The sequence below is a fragment of the Amblyraja radiata genome, chromosome 34 (genome assembly GCF_010909765.2).
Source record: "Amblyraja radiata isolate CabotCenter1 chromosome 34, sAmbRad1.1.pri, whole genome shotgun sequence".
NCBI classification, from domain to species: domain Eukaryota; kingdom Metazoa; phylum Chordata; class Chondrichthyes; order Rajiformes; family Rajidae; genus Amblyraja; species Amblyraja radiata.
In genome coordinates, this window is record NC_045989.1 from 20,596,573 (window position 1) to 20,611,993 (window position 15,421).

The 15,421-nt window shown below is 46.3% G+C and overlaps 1 protein-coding gene across 2 annotated transcripts in view; it reads right to left on the bottom strand.

Annotated features, from left to right (window-relative positions):
- The window catches only part of myo5c (myosin VC), a 74,691-nt gene continuing 59,270 nt past the window's right edge, over positions 1 to 15,421 (bottom strand). For both annotated transcript variants that reach the window (XM_033050061.1, XM_033050060.1), the window contains 9 exons: positions 13,295 to 13,382; positions 11,789 to 11,896; positions 9,530 to 9,684; positions 9,124 to 9,213; positions 7,726 to 7,876; positions 4,197 to 4,482; positions 2,519 to 2,693; positions 1,842 to 1,922; positions 1 to 282 (listed from right to left, as the gene is read on the bottom strand). In XM_033050061.1, the coding sequence (XP_032905952.1) occupies positions 130 to 282; positions 1,842 to 1,922; positions 2,519 to 2,693; positions 4,197 to 4,482; positions 7,726 to 7,876; positions 9,124 to 9,213; positions 9,530 to 9,684; positions 11,789 to 11,896; positions 13,295 to 13,382 (1,287 nt within the window). In that variant the 3' untranslated portion in view covers positions 1 to 129. The remainder of the gene's footprint in view (positions 283 to 1,841; positions 1,923 to 2,518; positions 2,694 to 4,196; positions 4,483 to 7,725; positions 7,877 to 9,123; positions 9,214 to 9,529; positions 9,685 to 11,788; positions 11,897 to 13,294; positions 13,383 to 15,421) is intronic.

The following is a 15,421-nucleotide window of genomic DNA, read 5'->3' on the forward strand; positions in this document are numbered from 1 at the left end:
TAACTTTGTCAGTGCCCTTTATGTGGCGGCTATTGGCATACCTTGGGTACGCAAGTAAAGACATTCACTGTGACAATAAAGTACACAATTCAATTCAAGGTACAGAGATATTCTACACATTTACACCCTTCAGATCCTCGTGAGGAAGTTTAGTTTTAAACTGCTGGGTATTTGGATTGTCTCCAGTGCCTGTGAAGATGGATTGAATGGGAAGGTCACTTGAAAATGGTACTTGGTATCAATTATTAGCGTAGAGCCATCTTCCCGACGGTTGAGTTGTGACTGAAAGACAATGAGAACAGCAAGGTTTATTTCACAATAGCTTCACAATCCCCCCCCCCCCCTCCTCCACTTGTTCTGTTTATAATGGATACACAACTCACAACGTTTCTACCTCCAAGATAAACACGTTGCATCTCTGGGCCACTGTGGGCTCCGCCTTTCCTTAATTGGCTTCTGTAAATTGTCCCTAGTGTGTAGGATAGAGCTAGTGCACGGGGGATCGCTGGTCAGCATGGACGCGGAGGGCCGAAGGGCCTGTCGCCCCGCTGTATCTCTAAACTAAACTAAACTTAAAAAAATGAAAGAATGCTTCAGCCACTCGGACAGGTTAACCTGTAATGGATGATGTACTAATGACTTGTGGAGCTGGCCTTTAGTCGCGAGATACAGCACGGAAACAGGCCCTTCGGCCCACTGAATCCACACCGGCCAGCGGTCCCCGCACTTTAACGCTATCCTGCAAGCACTGGGGACAATTATACATTTACACCAAGCCAAACCCACGCGGTCACGGGGAGAACGTACAAACTCTGTGCAGACAGCACCCATAGTCGGGATCGAACCCGGCTCTCCAGCGCTGCAAGCACTGTAAGGCAGCAACTCTACCGCTGCGCCACCTTTAAGAGATGTTAGAACACAAATGCCATGGAATATTAGAGACGTTGGTGATGCACTTAATATAAATAAACTATATCACTGTGGGAAGGTCATGTAGGCAACAGGATTTTAAAATCTATTTGCTTAAGTTTGGTTACACTGCTCGAGAAATGAGCACCTCGAATGTCTATTCTGTGATATCTTGGTGGCGAGGATGTAATGATTTGAGAATCAAAGAACTGCAGATGCTGGTTTATACCAAAGATAGACACAAAGTGCTGGAGTAACTCAGTGGGTCAGGCAGCATCTCTGGAGATAAAGGAAGGGTGACGTTTCGGGTCGGGACCCTTATTCGTGATGATTTTGGGCCTTTTAGAGATACAGCACGGAAACAGGCCCTTCGGCCCAGCAAGTCAAAGCAACCCATCAATTACTTCTGTGCGATCCCACTTTCTCATCCACTCCCTACACACGAGGGGTAATTTACAGGGGGCCAATTAACCTACAAATCCGCACATCTTTGGGATGTGGGAGGAAACCGGAACAGCCAGAGGAAACCCACGTGGTCACAGGGAGAACGTGCAAACTCCACACAGACAACACCGAACCGGGGCTCTAGCACTGCGAGGCAGTGGCTCCACCCGCTGTGCCACCCCAAAATCAATTTGATTCATGCATGCATGTTATATTCAAGGAATGTGGCACAAAGAGCTTGGCGAGTTGCTGTAGGCTGAGTTTAAGTCAAAGCCAACAGAAAATTAAAATAAGCAAAATGATCATTCAGAAAGAAATTACACCTTCCTCATTTTTTTAGAATCTAACTAGACTCTGCTAAGCGTGTAACCGATAACGTCATTATGTTATTAATATTCAGGCAGAACAGCGGGACAACATCTGTCTAAATTTAATTATTTGTACAGAGGCGGTGAAATCAAATTTTAATTCCCAAAATCTTTACTCACTTGGACCTTCTTTACGAAGGATGGAGCCACGCGTTTCTCAAAGTCGTCTATTGGTGTGTAGGAGTTCAGGATCTTTACAATCTGTTGAAACAAAGTACTTAAACATGGATCAGAGGTTCCACAGGAGAGAGACATTCCTCTAGTCCATTAAGGTATCAGCTATTCATGGAGGGAATAGAGAGGTGGACACAAAATGCTGGAGTAACTCAACGGGTGAGGCAGCATCTATGGAGAGAAGGAATTGGCCACGTTTTGGGTGGACCTGTTTCCACCCAGTATCTCTAAAAAAAATGTTTAATAATATTTTTATTAGAAGCAATGTACATACATAATAATCATGGTTTATAACATAATACATTTCATGTACAACTTGTTTTTTTTTGATAGAAGAAAGAAAGAAAAAAGAGAAACTTGAGGATAGTAGTGATGTGCAGGGCGCAATAATTGACGGTTAATAATTGATATTTAGATAAATAGACTACGTCCTTAGAAGTGTAGAAGAAAAAAAAGCCCCGAAAGTAAAAGGGCCTTAAGAAAAGAAAGGAAATAAGAAGAAAATGCAAAAAAGACAGAACTAAACAGAAAATAAAGGGAATGCGCCTAATTCGTAACGTTACACACCCCTCACCTAGTATCTCTTAAAGTATAGTAAATGATGAATGCTGGATCTGACTGACCTGTACAGCTGAGAGGGAGGAACACCTATTGCAGATTTCTTTGACGTCGTCATCCGTGGTCTTGTTGACCTGAAGCAGCCAGGCTGCCTGAGACAGCAACTCCAGTGTGTCTTTTGCATTGCTGGTCTGCATACTCTTTTCTTTCAGCCACTCTTCCAAATAACTTATGTTGCATCTGCATCAAAAACAAAGGAATCAGGCAGATTAAAAATAACCTATTAATTGTCCAAATCAAATTATCATCATTGCCATTTGCATATCTTTCATTCATTTGTTCTATATCTCTCTCTCTGCAGTTGTACAGGGCCCTAGTGAGACCACACCTGGAGTATTGTGTGCAGTTTTGGTCTCCAAAGTTGAGGAAGGACATTCTTGCTATTGAGGGAGCGCAGCGTAGGTTTACGAGTTTAATTCCCGGGATGGCGGGACTGTCATATGCTGATAGAATGGAGCGAATGGGCTTGTATACACTGGAATTTAGAAGGATGAGAGGATATCTTATTGAAACATACGAGATTGGGATTGGACACGCTAGAGGCAGGAAACATGTTCCGGATGTTAGGGGAGTCCAGAACCAGGGTCCACAGTTTAAGAATAAAGGGGTAAGCCATTTAGAATGGAAGTGAGGAAAAACTTTTTTACGCAGAGAGTTGTGAATCTGTGGAATTCTCTGCCTCAGAAGGCAGTGGAGGCCAAATCTCTGGATGGTTTCAAGAGAGAGTTAGATAGAGCTCTTAAAGATAGCGGAACCAAGTGATATGGGGAGAAGGCAGGAACGGGATACTGATCGTAGATGATCAGCCATGATCACAGTGAATGGCGGTTCGGCTCGAAGGGCCGAATGGCCTACTCCTGCACCTATTGTCTGTGTTATTCTAGAGATACGAAATCTCTCATTTCCCTTTCCCCTGCCTTTCAGTGTGAAGAAGGGTCTCGACCCGAAACGTCACCTATTCCTAATCTCCAGAGATGCTGCCTGACCCGCTGAGTTACTCCATCTTTTTGTGTCTATCGTCGAATTATAGAACCATGTTTTCAAGCACAAGGACTTGTACTTGAATTGTGCTGAGCTAAAGATAAATAATTCAATTTAATACACAACATGTAATGACATTAGTTGCAGACGGGGTTTATTAGAATGTCATAGAGTCTTACAATGTGGAAACAGGGCCATCGTACCAACTAGCCCACACAGGCTAACATGTCCTATCTACACTAGTCCCACCTGCCCGTGGGTTAATTTTTTCACACAAAGTGTGGTGGGCGTGTGGAACGAGCTGCTGGAGGAAGTAGTTGAGGCAAGATAGACACAAGAAGCTGGAGTAACTCAGCGGGACAGGCATCTATGGAGAGAAGGAATGGGTGAAGTTTTGGGTCGAGACCCTTCAAACTGCGAGTCAGGGTGGAGGGAGTCTAGAGATACGAAAGGGGTAAGGTGTGAAAATGACAGATCAAAGCAGAGGGTGATAAAGGAAATGTTGAATGGTTCATTGTTAGCTGAGGGGGAGGTGTAAAAACAGTAAGCCATTCCTTCTCTCCAGAGATGCTGCCTGTCCCGCTGAGTTACTCCAGCTTTTTTGTGTCCATTTTTGGTTAAAACCAGCGCCTGCAGTTCCTTCCTACACGTAAACTCAACTCGGGTTCTGTGCTAAGACGCCGGGTGCATTTTCAGCTGTACCTTATCTGCATTCCCTTCCTGCAAGAGCACATGTCCTTGCGTAGGAGGAGGTTGTTGATGGTGATGGCTCCGATCTGGAAGAAGAGTTGTTTGATGGCCTGGCGGATGAGGTCGGTGTCTGTGCCGTGCTGGCACATGGTGCTAAAGATGTAACTGAGTTGCTGCAGGATGGACGAGATGGTGTACTGCTCCGATTCGTCCAGGAAACTCGATGAGCGTTTTCTCAGCCCGGTCGGCTTCATGCTGGAGATGCCCTGGAGGCTCTCGTGTTCCAGCATTCCTGGCACTGAGACAAGGCATATGGTCACACGGGATAGGATAGGAGCAGAATTAGGCCATTCAGCCCATCATGTCTATGCTATTCAATCACAGCTGATCTACCCTCCCCCCCCCCCTCCCCTTCCTAATCCCAATCTCCTGCTTTCGCCCCATAACCCCTTAGACTACAAAAAGTAGTAAACACGGCCCAAGTCCATCATCGGCTCTGACCTCCCTACCATCGAGGGGATCTATCGCAGTCGCTGCCTCAAAAAGGCTGGCAGCATCATCAAGGACCCACACCATCCTGGCCACACACTCATCTCCCCGCTACCTTCAGGTAGAAGGTACAGGAGCCTGAAGACTGCAACGTCCAGGTTCAGAAACAGCTTCTTCCCCACAGCCATCAGGCTATTGAACTCAACTCAAACTAAACTCTGAACATTAATAGCCCATTATCTGTTTATTTGCACTTTATCTGTTTTATGTATTCATGTGTGTATATATTTATACAATGGTATATGGACACACTGATCTGTTCTGCATTCATGCCGACTACATTCTGTTGTGCTGAAGCAAAGCAAGAATTTCATTGTCCTATCTGGGACACATGACAATAAACTCTCTTGAATCTTGAATCTGGTTTAGTTTAGAGATACAGAGCCCTTCGGTCCACCAAGTCCACGGCGACCAGCGATCCCTGCACATTAACTCCACCCTACATATACTAGGGACAATATTACATTTACACCAAGCCAATGAACCTACACCCCTGTACGTCTTTAGTGTGTGAGGGAATCGAAGATCTCGGAGAAAACCCACGCGGTCACGGGGAGGGGGGGGGGGGAGCGTCCAAACTCCATACAGACAGCACTCGTAGTCGGGATCGAACCATTGTCTCTGGCACAGAAGAACTGTAAGGCACCACTCCACCCCGCCACACTCACTAGTCCGGCACAATTAGTATATTTGACCAAATAATTGACCATGGTAACACAATCACTGACAGTGAATAAAACCCAACATTGTAAACCAACCACCCACTGGTTAGCGGGGCAGGCAGCATCTCTGGAGAGAAGGAATGGGTGACGTTTCGGGTCGAGACCCTTCTTCAGACGTTCAGTCACTCTACACCCTCATCCCCAACCAGGAGAGCCTGAAAGGCCTCCGTTTCTTCCTCAACTGCAAATCTCCGAAGAAGGGTCTCAACCCAAAATGTCACCCATTCCTTCTCTCCAGAAATGCTGCCTGTGCGCTGAGTTACTCCAGCATTTTATGTCAATCTTCAGCATAAACCAGCATCTGCAGTTTCCTCCTAGTTTCATTTTTTTCTCTCCGAGATACAGTGTGAAAACAGGCCCTTCGGTGTATGGAACAAGCTGCCAGAGGAAGTAGTTGCTGTTCATCGATTACAGCTCAGCATTCAACACCATTATACCATCAAAACTGATCACCAAACTCGGTAACCTGGGCATCGACCCCTCCCTCTGCAACTGGATACTGGACTTTCTAACCAACAGACCCCAGTCCGTTAGGTTAGACAAGCACACCTCTTCAACCCTCACCCTGAACACCGGCGTTCCACAGGGCTGTGTGCTGAGCCCCCTCCTCTACTCCCTCTTCACCTATGACTGCACACCTGTACATGGTACTAACACCATCATCAAGTATGCAGATGATACAACGGTGATTGGCCTCATCAGCAACAACGATGAGTCGGCCTACAGGGAGGAGTTCCAGCACTTAGCAGCATGGTGCGCTGACAACAACCTGGCCCTTAACTCCAAGAAGACCAAGGAGCTCATTGTAGACTTCAGGAAGTCCAGGGGCGGCACGCACACCCCCATCCACATTAACGGGACGGAGGTGGAACGTGTTTCTAGCTTCAGGTTCCTGGGAGTCAACATCTCCGATGACCTCTCTTGGACCCACAATACCTCAACTCTGATCAAGAAGGCTCACCAGCGTCTCTTCTTCCTGAGGAGACTGAAGAAGGTCCATCTGTCTCCTCAGATCCTGGTGAACTTCTACCGCTGCACCATCGAGAGCATCCTTACCAACTGCATCACAGTATGGTATGGCAACTGCTCTGTCTCCGACCGGAAGGCATTGCAGAGGGTGGTGAAAATTGCCCAACGCATCACCGGTTCCTCGCTCCCCTCCATTGAGTCTGTCCAAAGCAAGCGTTGTCTGCGGAGGGCGCTCAGCATCGCCAAGGACTGCTCTCACCCCAACCATGGACTGTTTACCCTCCTACCATCCGGGAGGCGCTACAGGTCTCTCCGTTGCCGAACCAGCAGGTCCAGGAACAGCTTCTTCCCGGTGGCTGTCACTCTACTCAACAACGTACCTCGGTGACTGCCAATCACCCCCCCACCCCCAGGACACTTATTATCACTTATTATTATTTATTCAAATCATTTGCTATGTCGCTCTTCCAGGGAGATGCTAAATGCATTTCGTTGTCTCTGTACTGTACACTGACAATGACAATTAAAATTGAATCTGAATCTGAATCTGAATCTGAGTTGAGGCTGGGACCATCGTTTAAGAAACAGTTAGACAGGTACATGGATAGGACAGGTTTGGAGGGATATGGGTCAAACGCAGGCAGGTGTGGGCGAGTTGGGCCAAAGGGCCTGTTTCCACACTATATCACTCTATGACTCTATAACCCTACCTTTCTGCCACTGTGCCACCCTTCAGCTGTATAAGATCATCCCTAAACCTCCTGCGCTCCAAGGAATGAAGTCCTAGCCTGCCCAAACTCTCGGTATAGTTCAGGCTCTCAAGTCGTGGCAAGATCATCATGAATCCTCTCTGCACCCTGTCCAGTTTGAAGGTATAAACAAGCATCTTAGAAACATAGAAACATAGACAATAGGTGCAGGAGGAGGCCATTTGGCCCTTTGAGCCAGCACCGCCATTCAATGTGATCATGGCTGATCGTCCCCTATCAATAACCCGTGCCTGCCTTCTCCCCATATCCCTTGACTCCACTAGCCCCTAGAGCTCTATCTAACTCTCTCTTAAATCCATCCAGTGACTTGGCCTCCACTGCCCTCTGCGGCAGGGAATTCCATAAATTAACAACTCTCCGGGTGAAAAAGTTTTTTCTCACCTCAGTCTTAAATGACCTCCCCTTTATTCTAAGACTGTGGCCCCCTGGTTCTGGACTCGCCCAACATTGGGAACATTTTTCCAGCATCTAGCTTGTCCAGTCCTTTTATAATTTTATATGTTTCTATCTTCTGCAGGAGGGTGACCTTACCGATCAGTGGCTGGAGATTATCTTCCATCACCTTGATCACTTGCTGGTAGATGTGGATAGCCAAGTCGCTCAGAATCTGCCTGTACTCAGACAGGTCAAAGTTTTTCAGGCACTGATCGTTTTGCTGAGGAGAGTTGTGTTTCATAAATTCCTTCATTAAAAAAAAATAAACACACGTTAAAAATATGACGATAGAACTTTATTTATCCCAGGAGGAAAATTGATCTGCCAACAGTCATTAAAACACAGAATATACAAAACACATGAGATTAAAGTGATGAGTGGAAAGACTTGGGGGTTGGGGGGGGGTGGGGGGGGGGGGTCAGTCTCAGTCTACTTTGGGTGACAGATGGCACAATGGGCTAAGTGTTCGGCTGGCGACCAGAAGGTGGCCGGTTCGAATCCCGCTTGGAGTGCATACTGTCGTTGTGTCCTTGGGCAAGACACTTCACCCACCTTTGTCTGTGTGTGAATGTGTGTGAGTGATTGGTGGTGGTCGGAGGGGCCGTAGGCGCAGATTGGCAGCCACGCTTCCGTCAGTCTGCCCCAGGGCAGCTGTGGCTACAGAAGTAGCTTACCACCACCGAGTGTGACTGAGGAGTGAATGAATAATGCGATGTAAAGCGCCTTGAGTATTAGAAAGGCGCTATATAAATCCCATCCATTATTATTATTATTATTACCCCACGACAGAAAGGGGAGGAGTTGTGCAGTTTGATAGCCACAGGGAAGAAGGATCTCCTGTGGCGTTCTATGCTGCATCTTGGTGGAACCTGTCTGTTGCTGAAGGTGCTCCTCAGGTTGACCAGTGTGTCATGGAGGGGATGAGCTATGAAATAATAAGATGGAAGAGAGACCATCCGGACTATATTGAATGCATTTGTAACGTTGTCGGCGCCCAAACGTGGCAACTCTTTGCATACTTGAATGCAAAATAAGAATTTAGTTTAGTTTAGGAGAGAGATACAGCATAGAAACAGGCCCTTCGGCCCATTGAGTCCATGCCAACCAACGATCAACCGTTCACACTAGTTCTATGTTATCCCAGTTTCACATCCCACATACTAGGGGCAAATTTACAGAGGCCAATTAGCCAACAAACTTGCACATCTCTGGAATGTGGAAGGAAACCTGGAGCACCCGGGGAAAACCCACGCAGGTCACAGGGAGAAAGTAGGAGACAGCACCTGTAGTCAGGATCGAACCCATGCCTCTGGCACTGTAAGGCAGCAACTCTACCGCTGTGCCACCCCACCAATGGAGTATAAAAACGATGAATAATGTTTGAGAAAATTGGAACACAAACTTTAATATTCAAACAGAAAGTTAAGTTGTTTCTAATGGACATTGGAGATATAAAGAGTGAACCTAGAGTTCACACACAAATGTTGTTCCTACCTCCTCTCCACTGTACTGCTTGAGACAGTTCAGAAAGTGCACACTGTTTGAAAGCCAGAAAGACAGCATTTCAAAATCTTCATTGTGATTCTGCGAAATACAGCAAGATTTGTAAGATTAAACATTAGCAAAATCTCATCTAACTTTCTTAAACAAAGAGACAAAAGGAACTGCAGATGCTGGAGCGGGGGAGGGGGGAGAGAGGGTGAGAGGGAGGGCGAGAGGGAGGGCGAGAGGGAGGGCGAGATAACTTTTAATGCATTGAATGAATTCATAATCCCATGCAATGATTTCAAATCTTCAGTTCCTAATATTAAATCTACAACGGGCTTTTTTCGCTTTATGGTTGAAGTTAAAGGTCTCTTTAAGTTAATTTTAATAATAAAACAATTCATATTTTATCTACCTTGGTGATGTCTTTGATGCCACCGATGATGGAGTTCATCAGGGATTTCAACATGTCTGCATCGTTACTGTCATCCGCGTAGCGCACACACATGAAGAGAACGTACGCGGGCAGCCCTGGGATCATGTTCACCACCACACCCTGCGGCTTCAGCCCTAACAGTAAAACAACGGAGAATAGACAGTAATCCTAAGTAAAATAACAATTTAGTATTTCCACAGTCAAACTTGCAGCCACTAGAAAAACTGAATGTTAAAGCTAGATGTGACACCTATTACAATAACTCAGATGCCCAGGAGCGAAAGAGGCTTCATTCAGAGAGTGGTCGACACTCCCCAGTCCATCACAGGTACTGACCTCCTCACCATCGATGGGATGTACAGGAGGCTCTGCCTGAACATGACAGCAATATCATCAAAGACTCTCACCACCCTGGCCACGCTCTCATCCCACCACTGCCATCAGGAGTGCAGGAGCCTCAAACGCCATGATCACTAGATTCAGGAGCAGCTGCTTCCCAGCAACTATTCGCATCCTAAACACCATATAGAAACATAGAAACATAGAAATTAGGTGCAGGGGTAGGCCATTCGGCCCTTCGAGCCTGCACCGCCATTCAATATGATCATGGCTGATCATCCAACTCAGTATCCCGTACCTGCCTTCTCTCCATACCCTCTGATCCCCTTAGCCACAAGGGCCACATCTAACTCCCTCTTAAATATAGCCAATGAACTGGCCTCGACTAACCTCTGTGGCAGAGAGTTCCAGAGATTCACCACTCTCTGTGTGAAAAAAGTTCTTCTCATCTCGGTTTTAAAGGATTTCCCCCTTATCCTTAAGCTGTGACCCCTTGTCCTGGACTTCCCCAACATCGGGAGCAATCTTCCTGCATCTAGCCTGTCCAACCCCTTAAGAATTTTGTAAGTTTCTATAAGATCCCCTCTCAATCTCCTAAATTCTAGAGAGTATAAACCAAGTCTATCCAGTCTTTCTTCATAAGACAATCCTGACATCCCAGGAATCAGTCTGGTGAACCTTCTCTGCACTCCCTCTATGGCAATAATGTCCTTCCTCAGATTTGGAGACCAAAACTGTACGCAATACTCCAGGTGTGGTCTCACCAAGACCCTGTGAACCTCAGCAACAATGGACTTCTATGGACTGTGTCTAAGGTTGCACTGCGGCCTTTGGTTTTGCCCTATTGTTATTTTTTAATATTACTGATTATTCATTTATTGTGCAGGTCCACCACCGTCAACTGGGGGTCCGGCAGGCACCTCCTCTAATCATGTCAAAATTACGAGAGCATACTTTAAACACACCCCCTCTCCCAGCCAGAAATCCCCCCCAAAAATGTGACACCAAGGCCAGGTGAGACGGCCCATCTCAACCTCATTGGGACGTCCATGATGAGCAGGGTCGAATTTGCCCCCTGCGGCCGGGGCTCTGGAACTCCGGGCCAGCCAGAGCCGGCAGATACGTTCCCATTGCCGACTTCCACGGCCGACTTTGCGGGCTGGTATCTCGGCCCCCCCCCGGCGGCCTAGGCGGAACATTCCAGTGCCTTTGGACTCCTCGCGGAGGCCGTGACCTCCGTTGGTCCAGCAAAACGGATAATCCAGAAAAGCTTTGGAAAAGGGTGCCGGAAAATCAGTGGTGGACCTGTATCATATATTTGTTACATTTGTTCTGTGTGATATCACATTAAAGGGCCTGCAAGCTGCAAGAATTTTATTGCTGGGACTTAGTCCATGCTGTGTCTTTCAACAAATTCAATCAATCAATGCCGAGAAGTGGTTAGGATTTTACTGGCTGAGAAAATTCTAGGAAGTAACTCTTTTTAAATTTATTATGTTTGGTGGGACGGGAGAAGGGAATTATGATGGGAATTGTTTCTTTACGTTCACCAACACCAATGTTTCTACCTCCTTCCCTTGGCAATCAAGAAGGAATTAATTTATGGCACAGCGGTAGTTTGCTGCCTCACAGCGCCAGAGACCCGGGTTCCATCTTGACTACGGGTGCTGTCTGTACGGAGTTTGTACGTTCTCCCCGTGACCTGCGTGGGTTTTCTCCGAGATCTTCGGTTTCCTCCCACATTCCAAAGACATACGTCTTTGTAGGTTAATTGGCTTGGTATCTTAAAATTGTCACTAGTGTGTGCAGGATAGTGTCAATGTGCGGGTACCGCTGGTCGGCGCGGACTAGAAGGGCCAAAGGGCCTGTTTCCATGCTGTATTTCTAAAATAACTTTACCCAAAATTAGATTTTTAATGAGTTTCTCTTCGTCTTCTGTTTTACATTCCAGCATTCCGAGATACTCCTTCCTCGAAACCAGACTGGCGTTCACATTGGTCGGATTAACTGTGGAAATGATACAAATATTTACAGGCAAATCAAATTCTCCTGTTCAAGGCATTTATAATCCCTGCATCTCCCGTGCCCGTGTGACCCAACTTTAGAGGTATTATTATGTTTGAAGTAGCAGCATTAATGCATCAAATGTCAACTGCAGAGAAATGAGCCTGCAGGTGCTGGAATCTTGGAGAAAAAACACAAAGTGCTGGAGGAACTCGGCAGGTCAGGCAGCGTCTGTGGAGGGAAATGGACACATGTCCCGGATTTTTTTCCCGAATTGGACCTGGGTTTTTATCCGTTTTTTTGCCTCCCCCTGGAGATCACGAGGTTCTTGGGGTGGAGAGGGGTGATAGCGGTATAAAGGGGAGGGTAGTGTCTTGTGTTCTGTGTCTTGTGTCTACTGTTTGTGGGTAAGTGTGTCTGTTTAGTGTTCAGCCATGAGCGAATGGCGGTGCGGGCTCGACGGACCTGGTGGTCTACTCTCGCACCTACTTTCTATGTTTCTATGTTTCTATGTCGAGACCCTTCAGATCGAGACCCTTCTTCAGACTGATGGAGTGGGGGGGGAGGGAGGGACTGGAATGGAGAGGTGGGGGTGGGGCAAAGCCTGGCAAGTGATAGGTGGATACAGGTGAGGTGGGTGATTGGCAGATGGGTGGAGTAAGTGACAAAGGCTAGAGGTGAATAGCAGACAAGAGGAATGAGGAAGCAGAGGATAGAGAATGAAGTGGAATGAAATGTGAAGCCAGAGGTCGGGATATGGGTGGAAGGAGACACCATCCTCTGTACGCTCATCTCCAACCCCCGATTCATTCATTTCCCTTTCATCCACCATCTTTCCATCCCCCCCCCCTCCATCAGTCAGAAAGGTTTCCTGACCCGAGACGTTGTCTGCCATTCCCTCCACAGATGCTGCCTGACCCATTGACTCCCTCCAGCACTTAGTGTTTTGCTCAGTTATCAACCAGGCTCTTCTTTTATCTTTAATAACTATTCCTTGATCACAAATGTCAAGGTCGATAATTACCATTTTCTCCCCACGACCTATAACTCGGTGGCGCAGCTGGTAGTGCCGCTGCCTCACAGCGCCAGAGACCCAGGTTCGATCCTGACCTCGGGTGCTGTCGGTGCGGAGTTTGCACGTTCTCCCTGTGACCAGGTGGGCTTCCTCCGGGTGCTCTGGTTTCCTCCCACATCCTGAAGACTTGCGGGCTTATAGGATAATTGTCCTCTGCAAGTTTCCGCGGGTGTGCAGGGAGTGGATGAGAAAGCGGGATAACATAGAACTGGTGTGGGTGGGTGATCGACAGTCGATAGGGCTCGACAGCTTGAAGGGGCCGTTTCTGTGCTGTAACTCTAAACTAAAATTAAACATCATTTAGTGATAGAATCCTTGTGCCATACCTTTATCAGCTGTTTTGGTCAACGACTTGATCTGATTCTGTAACTTTTTTATTTGCCTATCCTTCTGCTCAAGTTGTTCCTCAAGATCCTTCAAAACAAAACAGAAGTAGGATTATTGATCCGCTGATACTAATGTTCAGTGTCTGATTAATACAACGGGGTTCTCAGCTTGGTGCTACATGCAAGACATCTTCTCCAAAACCAAACGTGATTTAATAGCAGAATTTGTTGAGGATAAAATGAACTGTTCACTTTCAGATTGGTTCAGAGGGCGTTGCAGGGAATTATAAAAACTGCGCAGATCATTACAAACGCCCAACTGCCCTCCTTGGATGACATATATAGGGCCCGATGCTTGCGCCGGGCCACAAATATCAAGCAGGACACATCCCACCCTGCCAACCACCTTTTTACTCTGCTACCCTCTGGGAGGCGATTCAGGACTCTGTAGACTAAAGAATAGTTTCTACCCATGTGCGATAAAAGAGCTAAATTCCAACAGAGAATGCTGGGGAAGCACAATGTAATTCTAAGAAATGCCGCCAAATTCTTTTAAATTCTTTTAAATTCTTTTAAAACACCTATTTATTTTTACTAATAAGTGTACATATGTGTCAATGGTTGTCGTGTTTGTATTGTTTTTAACCGGAGGAGATGTAATGGAATTTCGTTGCACAGTATTGTGCAATGACAATAAACGTATTCATTCATTCATTCATTCATTCATTCATTCATTCATTCATTCATTCATTCATTCATTCAGATTGGTTGAAACATAGAAAATAGGTGCAGGAGGAGGCCATTTGGCCCTTCGAGCCAGCACCGCCATTCATTGTGATCATGGCTGATCGTCCCCAATCAATAACCCGTGCCTGCCTTCTCCCCATATCCCTTGATTCCACTAGCCCCACTAGAAAGAGTTTATCGTCAAGTTAGTTTGACAGATTATTTTAACCTATTGTTATCCATGTAGTTTTTACCCATATAGATACTAATCAAATAAAGATTTTTTCTTAAATTTTAATGAAAACATTTTAAAAAGAAAATAATTCCTATTTATCGCCTAATTATTCGATTACTATACAATTTATGACTAAAGTTAAGCTAAATATGGAGAAAAGTTTACAATGTCATGAATATCTGCAATAAACATTTATTTTATCAGTCAAATTAAGAATGACCTCTGTCTGTGACATCAGTTCACCATCACTGGAGCATATCATACAGTACATGTTCTATGTTGTTGATAGTATTGAAATGCCCATTGTATGTGGGACACAAGGGACTGCAGATGCTGGAATCCTGAGCAAAACACAAAGTGCTGGAGGAACTCAGAGGGTCAGGCAACATCCGGAGAGGAAATGCTGAAACATTGTCTGTCCATTCTCCCCCCAGATGCTGCCTGACCTGTTGAGCATCATGTGTTCTGTCCTTTGTATTTAATCAAGTCCGAACCCCTCTAGAGGTGATGTTGAAAGTCGCACTAGTAAACACAAGGAACTGCAGAAGCTGGATTCTTGAGCAAATAATACAAAGTGCTGGAGTAACTCGGCAGTTCAGGCGATATCTCCAGAAGGGTCTTGACCGTAAACGTCACCTATTCCTTCCCTCACCGAGTTGCTCCAGCATTTTGTGCCGGTCTTCAGAGAACATGGATCAGCGACGTTTTGGGTTGGGAACGGTCTGGAGAAGGTTCCCGACCTGAAACGTCGCCAATCCATGACCTCAAGGGATGCAGTAATGGAGAAAGAATTAGAGGCTGGAAGATGACGAGCGAGAGTCAATGTTCATAAGTGATAGGAGCAGAAATAGGCCATTCGGCCCATCAAGTATACTCCGACATTCAATCAGGGCTGATTTATCTCTCCCTCCTAACCCCATTCTCTCCATAACCTCTGACACCTTCTCTGATCCTCCAGCCTACCTCGCTGCAGGCGAGCGCACTTTGTTAACCTGCACTTTCCCTGCGGCTGTAACGCTATTTTTCTACGTTTCGCTGCCTTACGCCCCCGGGTGCGGTCGGTCTGGTCTCCCCGTGGGGTAAACAGGACATAGTTTCCCAGTTGGTACACAAAAATGCTGGAGAAACTCAGCGGGTGCAGCAGCATCTATGGAGCGAAGGAAATA